The 12,865-nt window shown below is 47.4% G+C and overlaps 1 protein-coding gene across 3 annotated transcripts in view; it reads right to left on the reverse strand.

Moving 5' to 3' along the window:
• The window catches only part of PIP4K2B (phosphatidylinositol-5-phosphate 4-kinase type 2 beta), a 29,349-nt gene that overhangs the window by 4,050 nt on the left and 12,434 nt on the right, over positions 1–12,865 (reverse strand). For 2 of the 3 annotated variants that reach the window (XM_081161581.1, XM_081161582.1), the window contains exons 3-9: positions 11,531–11,627; positions 8,991–9,143; positions 7,672–7,818; positions 6,583–6,621; positions 5,973–6,086; positions 1,321–1,579; positions 523–626 (exon numbers count right to left, since the gene is read on the reverse strand). In XM_081161581.1, coding sequence (XP_081017707.1) covers positions 523–626; positions 1,321–1,579; positions 5,973–6,086; positions 6,583–6,621; positions 7,672–7,818; positions 8,991–9,143; positions 11,531–11,627 — 913 coding nt within the window. Of the gene's footprint in view, positions 1–522; positions 627–1,320; positions 1,580–5,972; positions 6,087–6,582; positions 6,622–7,671; positions 7,819–8,990; positions 9,144–10,443; positions 10,650–11,530; positions 11,628–12,865 lie in introns of those variants that run through there. The other variant, XM_081161583.1, reaches the window with a different exon arrangement.

The raw sequence follows: 12,865 nt of genomic DNA on the forward strand, positions 1-12,865 counted from the left end.
CTGGGAGGAGCCTGGGCGTTCAGGAGCCTCTGGATCAGCACTAGAGCTAAATATAACCCCTCAGACTGGGCAGGCCACCTCAAGAAGAGGCAGCTATGTCTCAGAATTGCCCTGGCCCCCTCCTCTGATTCATAACCCCAGGGATGTACCCACTGAAGTAGAGGCAAGTGGTGGGGGGATAGCAGAGAGACTCAGGATTTCTGTGGGAGCCGTTGTTTGGAGAACGGTAGCTTGAAGTCTATGGGGAAATGGGCCTCTGGGGAGCACTGTGGACATGTAAACAAAGCTATTACTGGCGATCAACAAGATGTACCACATGCCCAGCAGCCCTGGGGAGAGGCTCCAGTGGGCTCAGAGTCCCAAGGGCCAGAGAACAAAGGAAAAAACAAGTTGGGCATATACCCAGGGGTGGAATATAGATGGTGGAGAGTGAACACCAGGCAACCAGGCAGGCTTAAAGCAGGAGGCCTGAGAGTTTGAGGGCCCACCCGCTGGTCCTGGCTGAAGAACGGGAGAACTCACCCCATGTTTCACTGTTTTGGCAGCATGTGCAGCTTTCTTCTTAGCATCATATGGTGTGAGGATATCAATGATGGCCATGAAATAGACCTCCTTCTTGGGGGCACCTGGAGGGGAAATAGGCAAAGAGAAAGAGGTGATGGGGGAAGAGCAGAAAATAGCTGGGTCCATAACCCCTCAGATTTGAAATCCAGATTGATCCCTATCATTTTGGATCTGAGAAAAAGAAATGATTAATAGAGTCCTTCTCAGAAGCTTTCATAGTTTTTGTGTTTTTTTAACTGATTCCAGAGAGAGTTCAGGAAAGAGAAACATCAATGTGAGAGAAGAGAGAGAAACATCAATAGGCTGTCTGACTGGGGATTGAACCCCCAACCTGGGAATGTGCCCTGACCAGGAATTGAACCCGCTACCTTCTGGTGTACATGACAATGCTCCAACCAACTGAGCCATACTGGCCAGGGCCTTATAGCTCTTATTTTATTTGATCTTCACAGCTCCCTGTGGGATTAATATGAGAGTATTTATAAAGTTTTGCCTATCCCACGAACCAGAGAACCATGCCTCAAACATCCAGGACAAACAGAAAGGGGAAGAAAGGCTAATGGAGAAGGAACCCAGGGCCCAGAAGACAGAGTTACTGGTGATGACTCAGTATGGGAGCCTGAAGGTAGAAAGAGGCCAAAGTCAGAAATTAATGAGGTAGAGGTCCAGATACCCACAGAGACATCTAAAAAATGGGCCTGCGGCAGGTAGGATGGGGGCCAGAGATGGGCAGGACAGGCAGAGGCTCCTACTTACTTTCATGGCTTTTCATGGCATAAACATCAACAGAGGGGTCGAATTCCCCAGGACCAAAGAACCGAGGAAAGCTGAGGAGGTTGCCAGGGCTGTCCGGAGGTGTGCCATAGGAGCAGAGCAGGTTGCCGCCCATCCCGTCATTCTCACATTCCTCGTCCTCTGCCCGCTCTTCCACCTCCATCTCCTCCTGCTCTGCCCGGTCCACATCATGGATGCCCACCAGCAGACTGTAGTCCATGATCTTCAGCTGGGCCAGAAACTTGGGGAAGAAGAGACGGAAGGAAGAGGTTATACAGGACATCCCAGTGGCATCTGGAAAGGGGAGAAAAGGCATTCCTTTCAACTCAGTTCTCCAATTCAGAAACACAACAGAGAATAAGACATCAGAGTCTCTGCCCTCAATGAGCGCAACGTCTAGTGGGGAAGACAGTCATTCCACAAGGGCAAGGAGCTGCAGGAGTCCAGAGCAGCCGGGAGGGAGGCCTCCCTAGGAAAGGGTTGAGACTGAGCCTGACGGATGAAGAGGAGTCCGCTGCGCAGAGGCTGCAGAAGGAAAGGCAGAATGAGCACTGAAGGAAGAGGGGATAGTCATACATTCTGGGACCGAGAGAGGCCATGGCAAGTTTGAGGAAAGACATAACGGAATGCTGTACTGTGCAAGAGGCTAGAGAGATGGATGCAACATAGCAGTGTCTTTCACACCATGAATCTCAATCCATTATGAGTCCCAAATCCAATTTAGTGGGCTGGGACTAGGATTTCTTTAATTACTATTAAATACTATAAAATAGAAAAAAAAGCCCTGGCTGGGTAGCTCAGTTAGTTAGAGCGTCATCCCAGTTTGCCAAGGTTGCTGGTTTGCTCCTCAGTCAGGGCACATAAAAGAAGCAACTAATGAATGCATAAATAAGTGAAACAATAAATCGATGTTTCTCTCCCTCTCTCCCTCCCTCCTTCCCTCTACCTAAAATCAATAAATAAAAAAGTTTAAATAATAGAATGCAAAATAGAGAACATAGCCTGGCCGGTGTGGCTCAGCAGTTGAGCATTGACCTATGATCCAGGAGATCAAGGTTCGATTCCCGGTCAGGGCACATGCCCGGGTTGCCCGCTTGATCCCCAGTAGGGGGCGTGTGGGAGGCAACCGATCAATGACTTATCATTGATGTTTCTATCTCTCTCTCCCTCTCCCTTTCTCTCTCTGAAATCAATAAAAACATATTTTAAAAAGAAAAAAACAGTACATAACGTGAAGTAAAGGTAGATAGTATTTCATTTTGCGTGTGTGTGTGTGTGTGTGTGTGTGTGTGTTGGGTTGCAAGGTAAAATGTACTTCTAACTGGGGGTAATAGGCAAAGTTTGAAAAACTTTGCAATTCAGCTTCTTTGCCATTCAGTGTAAAAATGGGGGAAAAAAGAAAGAGAAACATGATATAAGAATGACAGAGCCAACCAACATTCTCAACTCTTCCCTCAAGGTCAACAGAGGCTGTGTGGTACAGGGGGAGAATGCTGGAGTCCTCCCCTTGCACTTGTGGCTTCCCCTCACCAAGCCTCACTTTCTCATCTATATAACGAGTGTTGTGAATAGAAAAGTATCTCAGGTCTCCTGATCTAGGAACCCATGACTCGGAGAAGAACAGTGTGGGAATGATACAGGATAGAAATGCCAAGCCAGCATTCCAGTCTGGCTAATAGTGAGGCCAGAGTTACTGGTCCATATCCTCCAGAAACTAGCCAGCAGCCACCAGCAGCCACATGCCAGGCATCCTGCCACAGTCACAAATTGAGCCTGCAGCACCTTGAAACCAACTGACCACTGTGACTACGGAACTAGGAGGAGAATTATAATAGGACCAGAGAGGCTCTGCACACAGGCCCAGAAAACAACTAAAAGCACAAGAAGCCCCAATGACAGGAGGTCAGCAGAATCTCCGAGGTAGAGAAAGGTTGGAGGGACCATTCCAAACACCTCTGGACAAAGCCTCCTCAAGGCCTAGGGAGAAGGGGCTGGGATCTCAGAAGAGAGAGTCCCTGAAGCACACCCCCTCCTATGCATCTGAGAACATTTATAAAGCAACATGTAAGTGAAAACAAATGAACTGTGTAAACTGCCTTAAATTCTTCTTAGAAGCAGAGTAGGGAGAAAAGCAGGAAAGGGAGGAGAAAGACTGAACAAACTGAACATCAGAATAAAGAATAAACATAGTAGGGAATGATTAAGGAAAAGCTTCCCACCAAAAAGAAGTTTGTAGCAGCATCAGTCACAATGAAGCAACTCAAGTGTGATGTTTAATAATATGTGTCAACTTGACTGGGCCACTAGGTGCCCAGACATTTGGCCAAACATTATTCTGAGTGTGTCTGTGACGGCGCTTATGGATGAATTGACACTTGAATCTGTAAAGTGAGTAAAGCACATTGCCTTCCCTAATTGGGTGGGCATGAGGCCTGAACAAAACAAAAAGGCTGATCCTCCAGTGAGTAAAAGGGAACTTCCTCTACCTGCCTGCCTACCTGCCTCTGGGCCGGGACATCAGTTTCTTCCTCTCTTCAGATGCGGACTGAAACATCCACTCTTTCTGGGTCTCGAGCCTGCTGGCCTCTGGACTAAAACTATACCATCAGCTCTCCTGGGTCTCCAGCCTGCCAACTGTAGGTGTTGGGATTTGTCAGCCTCCGTAATCATGTGAGCCAATTCCTTATAATAAACATCTATCCATCTGTCAATCTATCTATCTATCTATCTATCTATCTATCTATCTATCTATCTATCTATCTATCTATATCATCTATCATCTATCATCTATCTATTTACACCCTATTGGTTCTGTTTCTCTGGAGACTCTTAACTAATATACCAAATGTCCACTGGTGGATGAATAGGTAAACAAAATGCACTTGTGCTGTCAGTACACACACAATGGAATATTACTCAGCCTTAAAAAGGAAGACCGTTCTGCCCTGGCTGATGTGGCTAAGTGGTTAGAGTGTCAGCCCTTGTACTAAAGGGTCATGGATTCAATACCTGATCAAGGGCACGTACCTGGGTTGCAGTTTCAATCCCTGGCCCTGGTCAGGGCACATGCGAGAGGCAACCAATCGATGCGTCTGTATCACATGGACATTTCTTTTTCCCTTTCTCTCCTCCTCCCTCTACCCCTTCTACTATAAAAACTGATGGAAAAATATCCTTCAGTGAGAATTTAAAAAAAAGAAAGGCCATTCTGACACATGCTACAACATGGATGAACCTTCAAGACATCATGGTAAGTGAACTAAGCTCTCATAAAGAGCAAACACTGGCCCAGCCAGGAGTGGCTCAGCGGTTGAGCATCGACCGAGGATCCAGGAGATCGCGATTCGATTCCTGGTCAGGGCACATGCCCAGGTTGTGGGCTCACAGCTGATCAAGGACAACTCTCTAATCATTGATGTTTCAACTCTCTCTCTCCTCCTCCCTTTCTCTCTCTGAAATCAATAAAGAATAAATAAATAAATTGGAAAAGAAAAAAAAAAAAGAGCAAATACTGCACGACTCCATCCATATGAGGTTCCTAGAGAGATCAATTTCATAGAGATAGAAAGGATAGTGATTGCCAGGGGCTAGGGAGCAGGGGGAATGAGGAATTAATGTTTAATGGGTATAGAGTTTTAAGTTTGGGAAGAAGAAAAAGTTCTGGAGATGGATGGTGGTGATGGTTGCACAACAATGTGAATGCACTTAATGGCAAGGAAATGTACACTTAAAAATGGTTAAGATGAGCCCTGGCTGGTTTTGCTCAGTGGTTAGAGCGTCAGCCCTTGGACTGAAGGGTCCTGGGTTCGATTCCAGCCAAGGGCACATACTTCGGTTGAAGGCTCAATCCCCAACCCTGGTCAGGGCACATGCAGGAGGCAACCAGTCGATCTCTCTCTCTCTCTCTCTTCCACTCTCTCTGAAAAGCAATGGAAAAAAGATCCTTAAGTGAGGATTAAAAAAAAAAATGGTTAAGATGATAAATTTTATATTACGCCTATTTTACCATAATAAAAAAATAATAATTTTTACAAATATATAGGGTTTGGTTTTAATGAGCAGGCTCCGTATTTATTTATAATGTTTTTATTGATTTCAGAGAGGAAGGGAAAGGGAGAGAGAAATAGAAACATCAATAATGAGAGAGTCATTGATCGGCTGCCTCCTACAGTCCCCCTACTGGGGGATGGAGCCCACAATCAGGGCATGTGCCCTGACAGGGAATCAAACTGTGATCTCCTAGATCATAGGTCGATGCTCAACCCCTGAGCCACGCCAGCCTGGCAGCTCCCAATTTATTTAAATAGAAGGAGATACTGAGTTATCAGGTGGCCCAGATATCACATTCACTATTTAACACCTGTTCTCGGAGGAGGAGCTTCTCCACAGGAAGTCCCATTCCAATCAGAAGGTTTCTAGGTAAGTGGAGAATCACCGCCAGTAAAAGGCATGGCTGGTGGATCTTACTAGCTGGTTTCCTTCCTGCCATTCTGATGGCTGGATGTCCCCTCCACTATGGGAAACACCAGAAAGGAATTCTGAAGGGGAGTTTGAAAAGGGTGTTGGAACAGATTAGGGAAAGCATTCCAAACTAGTTACCAAGGTTCTAAGCTGCAAACGAGGTTGGTAAGTACCTCTACATCCCGTTTCAGTTTTTCCAGGAAGTTCTTTTTACTCTCCTCTCCCACATGCAGCTTCTGCCCTTCGTTGAGGAAGTCGTTGTCTTTAAATGTTGGCAAGTCCTTGGCCTGGGAGAACAATAGCAGTGTTAGCTGGGTAGCCTGATTCATTCACCCCAAGGATCCCTGCTGGGGGCAACCGCACAGGAAAGGGAAGGGTCTTTAGAACACAGATGGTCAGCCTGTCAAATCAACAGCTCAGCACAGGCGGCTACAGTCCCAGGCTTCAGGCAGACAGGGATGGCAAATGTGTGGCCTATGTCAGACAATGAGGACTGACCAAAGCATGCCTTCCTGCTGAGCCTGGACTACCCTCAGGGCTCAGGCAGCCACTTGCTGATTCAAGCTGTACCATGACATGGATTCTGCCAGCCCTCTAGGGCAGAGGTGAAAGGCTAGAGACTAAGGCTGAGGCTACGTGGGTGCTTAGTGACAGAGCACTGACAGACTGCACATCTGGGAACTGGACTAGGAGCTGTGATGGAGGAAGGGACAGGATGGCCAATAGGTGTTTCATATTCCAAGCAACCCATTCCACATTTGATCAGCACTGGTCCCAGCATACCTTCTCTTTGTCACTCGCTTCTCTGGCAACAGTAGAACCCTGAAAGGATAAAAGCCATCAGAAGAAGTCCAGCTGAGGCAAATTCCGTTGAGTGAGAAAACATGCACCAGTCTTTGGGGAGAGGCAGCAGGTGAACTGAAGTAGGCTGGTTAGAATCCTAGAGGGGCCGGGAGGCAGTAACTTGTTCACTTCCTCTGTCACAGACCGTTTACAGAGCTTTGACTATGTACAAGATACACGCTCAGGAAACATGACTGTACCAAGAGACTCAATTCCTGCCCGTAGGGAACTTTCCTTCTAACAGGGGAGACGGGCACTAAGCAGTAGTTACACAATTAATTAATCCATTAACCACAATGGTGCTAAGGGGTACAGGAAAGGAGACAGGATACTCTGAGGAACTAAACACAGGGGAGAGGCCTATATTGGAGACGGGCAGTGGCCAAGGCCTGCTTCCAGGAACAAGCTGTATCTGAGCTAAGCTCAGAAGGATAAGTAGGAAGTAATTAGGTGGGGGAAGGTGGAAGTAGAGAAAAGGACAGGGAGGGAAATCGTTCCAGGCAGCCTGTGTGAGATCTTGGGGAGGAGGAGAGCACAGACCCTGCAGGAATGGACGGGGAAACCAGTGCAGCTGCAGCAGAGGGAGGACAGTGGTGTGAGGTAACTGCTGAAGTCAGGAAGAGGGATTTAAGAACAGCAGAGTATTGTGGTTCACAGACACGAGTGTGTTCTTCTCAGTGTCTAGAAATGCACTTGTGCTGTCAGTCCAGGGAGCCTGGACAGATGCCAGAGGGTGTGCTTCAGAACAGCCTGTCCCATACTGCTGACCTTACTGTGTATATCCCACTGACAGGAGTCAAAGAGCATCAATTGTTACACAAATATGGTAACTTGGGGGCTTAAATAACCTCCTGTCACTGTCACCTGGACTTCAAAAGCCTCTGGCCCACAAAACACATCAACTTCAGAGCCACCTGCTCATGCCAAACATATGTTCTGGCTTTCCCATTAGGTGGCAGTTGGAGTCATGGCCCTTTCGAGCCTTGGGGAGAAAGAAGCCACAGAGCTGGGAAGCACAGAGCCCTTTACCTTGAGGTCATACTTGCGGTGTACAGTGAGCCGATGGCTGAACACATTCCTGGTGACCACCATGTAGGTTTCCACACCATCCACAGTCAGGCGGTACATGCCCAGGAACTGTGGCAAAAGGGTGTTGCCGTGACACTCCACTATGAACTAGAAAGGAAAGGAGGAAGGCTCAGGAACATATGAAGGTGCCAAGAGGGACAGGGCTCTCCCCAGGCTACAACGCTCCCTGCCTGGGATTCTAAATTGGGTTATGTGAAGTCACGGGGTTCCTCAGACTTACAATAGACAATAGCCACCCTGCCCCCAGCTGGTGTAACAGAGTGAAAGGCTGAGCAGACAGTGCAGAGCCCTTTGGTTTCATATTATTGGGGTTCCACCATAGGAAAATCACTAATCTAGGCCTTGCATCTCCTCTGTGGCCTGAAATGGGAAAGCCACAAGGCAGAGGGGGGCTGCAGAGGCAGGGCTGTGATCTGGTCTGGGGAAACAGAATGGCTCCATAACACAAGCGCTTGCCCATGCCATGCACCAGGGTTTTCTGCTGTTATTCCCAAAAGACCAGAAGTCCCTTTCACCACTTCTCAGGTGCCCCAGAGAGCAGCCAGCTTTCCCTGAAGACACAAGCAGGCTTGGGACAGGCACTCAGATAATACCACTGCACTCCCTGCTTTTCTTATGGATGGGTTCCAGATAAGTGGGGAGTAGGAATGGGAAGAAAAGCAACCCTGCTGAGCCAACAGGATCTCTTTTAGAAGAAATGAGGCAGGTGCCAGGGTGTGAAAACTTCCCAACTCTGGCAAGAAACAGCTGTTCAACTGGGACAGTCAGTAACATGCCTTCTTTTTCTTTTTCTTTTTTAATTCTTAACAGTTTTATTGAGACATTAATTCACATACCACAAGATTTATCTCTCTTTTTTTTAAAATCCTCACCCAAGGATATTTTTTCACTGTTTTTCGGAGAGAGTGAGAGAGAAACATCAATGTGAATGAGACACATTGATTGGCTGACTCCCCCACGTGCCCCAACTGGGGCCAAGCCTGCAACCTTGGCCGGAATCGAACCTGGGACCCTTCAGTCTGCAGGCTGACGCTCTAACCACTGAGCCAAACTGGCTAGGGCAGTTTTTTCTTTTACATTTTTTTCAAATAGGCATTTCTCCTCGCAGAAACATGGAACCAAGGGAGGGCCGAGTGCTTGGTTATCAGGAGGCACCTACCATTACCAGAGAACCAATCGCTCTCCAAGAAGCTCCCCAGGGGCTCTCTCCTCCATCTTCCACCCCACCCTCTATTGTCCAGGCTCAGGACTCACCATACCTGGTGGTACTTCTTTAAGATGTTGTGCATCTCAGCCACATCCTCACTTGACACAGTCTTGATGACAAAGCGCCGGTCATAGGTGGTGAGGAAACGTGTGCCACATCGGCCCTGGCTGTCACTGTTGATAGGGGCGCTGCGCGTCACTGAATTCTGATGGACCAAGACAAAAGAGAGGTGGTCTTGGGAGGGGAACAGGGCTCTGACTTTTACTCTGAGTCTTCTGTTTGGGCCGGATTGTTCTAAAGCCAAGGACACTGACACAGATGGGATCTTACCCACCCCCTTTTCTCGGGGGAAGTTCATATCTCTCCCAAAAGTCTTCCGTAAGAGTGACAAGAGTTGACCCCAATTCTTGATTGGGCTGGGAAGAGGATTTACTGTGAAATTTTTCCTTTCATTCCAATCTCAGACAGCTACCTCTGATGTTATGGAACTGGGTTCTAATCCTGCCACTCGCATGTGACATGACCCTTGGGTGAGCCATTTAACTTCTCAGTTTCCTCACCTGGAACACAAGGAGGCAGAGTGAGGTAATTTTCCTAATCTCTTGGGATGACAAAAACAAAGCCTGGCTAAGTATTCAAGAAGTCTTGCATAAATAAGCGATGGGTACAGTTGTCTCTTTTCCCTGTATGTACTAATGCTAGAAAACACTTCCCAAAGCAGGAAGTTGGTCCTCACCTCTCTGCCCAACACCTCTCCCTTCACCTCAAACTCCTGCTAATCTGTGTAGGGCTGGGGGGCTTTTCTGGTTCTGTCCCTGCTCCTCCTCGAGACCCCATTCCCTTTAGGATCAGAGAGCTGTAGAAGCCTCAAGAGGAGGGGTAGGGGAAGGTGAGTCAACCAAAGGGATGTGTTCACCAAAAAGACCCCAGGAGAAGAACTTTGAGAGGGAAGGCAAGGAGGGAGATCCCAAGAAAACATGTGGTGATCTGCTCACAGAAATGTCTCCTCTCTAAGCCCTTTCCTCGTCTCCTACCTAGGACCTGACTCTTTACCTTCACCTAACGCCTCCTCAAAGGAAGGGAGCACTACCTTCATGGGGGAAACTAAAGTCTGAAGTGCTGACGGGCTCTCTAAACTAAAGGAACACCCCCAAAAACAGGGTGTCTCCAGTCCAGAAATGTTGAGTAGGCCACATGACTAAGGGCCTCACTCTCCCAGCCTGGTCCTTCTACCAGAAAGATTTAAAGGCCTCAAGCACAGTGGGAAGTCGAGTTCTATCCCTGCCTCATTTTCAGGCAGCATTTTCTGACTCTAAATCACTGGTAGTCCAAGAGTGGAGAGTCCCCTCCCTGAACACCATCCTCCCTGCCCCTATTTCAGTCTTTAGCACAATCATTTGCCCACAAAGTTATTAGAGAAAAAATGCAGACACTGAGAGGATGTGGTTAGATGGCCAAGGGGAGGGGAAGGAACCAGAGTGGAAGGAAAAGTCTGAGCAGGTTACCTGGGATTGCAACAATGGCAAGAAGTTGTTAGAAAGTCTCAGGCTCCAATCAGGTCATGATTTCATTTAGGATTTGGTCCTAACAGAGGAAGCTGGAAGGACCTCCCAGAACCTCTTAGACAGACATTCCTGCTCGTCCAAGTCCCTGGCATCTCCTCCTCTCACGTCCTCTCACCCTCCTCTTCAGGACACACATCTTTGCAGGCCTTCCAGAGTGGAGGAGAGAAGGGAGGGAGCCTCACCCCATCTGCTCATCGCGAACTACTCTGGGAAAGGCTTACTGGGAGTGGGGTGGAGGAATCACAATGTTGTAAAAGGCTGGGGCATACAGATTTCGCTAGGCTGTATACTTGTCTTCCCCACAGATAATGGAAAGTTAGCTACATTTCTTACTGCCACAAAGGTGAAGTGGCAGGTTCTCCCACTTTCACCACCAGGCTGTCTGCCAAGGGAAGAAGGTCCAGGGAAGGTGCTAAAAGTAACAAGAACCGTAGACTCTAAGTCAGACTATAATGTCCCTGATATTGGGATTCATTCCTCCCAATAAGACACAGTCCTCCCTCTATGACTATCATCCCATGAAGGACAGTTTCCTGCCATGCCTAGCGCCCTCCCAAAATCAGGACAGGGGACAAGTTTAAGAGGTGGCACTCATACCTGGTAAGAGGTTACACTACCCTGGAAGTCTTCCTCTTCTAATCTGTCTTATCTGCTTTATGAGGCCTCATCTCCTGCTGACAACAATTCTCTCTCTTTTAAGTCAAATTACAAAGGAGAAGGGTTCTTCAGTCTAGACTGGGAATGTCAGACTAAAATGAAGCAGCTTCTGTAGACCCTCTCCCTCCCCCCACTCTCCCTCCCAGGGAGAGGAGCCTGAGCCTGAGCTGAGGCATCATAAGAAGCACTTCTAAGGCCCTCACCCCTCCAAGAGCCCACCAACACAGAAGAAAAGACTGCCTGGGCTGGGGAGAAAAATGACAGGAAGACACAGCAAGGGAACAGTAGACACTTTTTTCTCTACTTGTCCTGTGGCTTCCTGACCCCACTCCACTCGCTAATCCTTCCGATTTTGCAAAGACACCCATACCTGGTAATCCTGATCGTCAATCCCAAATCTTTCCCGAAGATTCCGAAACACCATGGGGCAGTACTCCTTAAACTTGAAGCGGCTGGGAAGGTTCTCCCTGGGGAAAAGCAGAGACAGGTCTTTGTGAACGTCTTCTTGCTCATCTTAATCCTCATATCAGAACACTCAAAGTGTGGTCCACGGATCACTGGGGTCTGAACAATCTGCAGTGCTTAAAATATAAGTTTCTAGGCCCCAGAAATCCTGGACGTAAGTCTGGAAAGCTTCGTGTTTTTTTTTTCTTTTTAAAAAATATTTAATCCTCACCCAAGAATATATCCTCGCTGATTTTAGAGAGAGAGGAATGGAAAAGGAGAGAGACATCAATGTGAGACAGAAACATCGGTTGGTTGCCTCCTTATGCACCCCAACCAGGGAACGAACCTAGACCTTTCGGTGTACAGGATAATGCTCCAACCAAGCTACACTGGCCAGGGCTGGAAAGCTTCATTTATTTATCTATTTATTTAATCCTCACCAGAGAATATATTTTTTCCATTGCTTTTCAGAGAGAGTGGAAGTGAGAGAGAAAGAGAGAGAAAGAAAGAGAAACATCGATGTGAGAGAGACACATTGATTGGTTGCCTTCCCATGAACCCCATCCGGGGTCAGGGATGGAGCCTGCAACTGAGGTATGTGCCCTTGGCCTAAATAGAACCCGGGACCCTTCAGTCCATGGGCTGACGCTCTAACCACTAAGCCAAACCAGCTAGGGCTGGAAAGCTTTATTTTTTAACAAAAACTCCAGGTGATTCTGAGCATGTAAGTTTAAAAACTTTATATCCCTTGTGTTCACTGTGTAAAAATTAATCTAGCTGTATACTTACAATTTGTGTACTTTTTTCTGAGTGTATGTCATCTTTCAATAAAATTTACATTAAAGGAAGAAAACCTTACCTTCCAGGAAATGAGACTGAGAGCAAGCCCCCTCCACAAGCACTATACCTACTACAGTTGGTTCTGCTGCTGCAAAATTGAATGTCAGTCTGACTGCTAAAGGGAAAGGCCTTTTTCATCAAAGGAACATCTCCTCTGGGGATGTTCCTATCAAAATAATCCTGGTTGCATCCACGAAGCCCTGCACTTCATTTCCACTGGGATGAAGGAGGACTTTAAATGGGAGATCCTCAGTCAATTGACTGGGTTCCCATCTTTTCATGGAGCCTTGTCTGCTGGTGCCAATCTCTACCCTTGAAGTGATGCCTCCCCCAAATCTTCCATGCTGACAATAGTCACCCTGCTTGGGAACTCCCTTTCAGAAATATGTCCCTCTGACTCCTCCAGGTTAACAGACTT

Source organism: Miniopterus schreibersii (genome assembly GCF_964146895.1).
Source record: "Miniopterus schreibersii genome assembly, chromosome: 16".
In the NCBI taxonomy this organism is placed as follows: domain Eukaryota; kingdom Metazoa; phylum Chordata; class Mammalia; order Chiroptera; family Miniopteridae; genus Miniopterus; species Miniopterus schreibersii.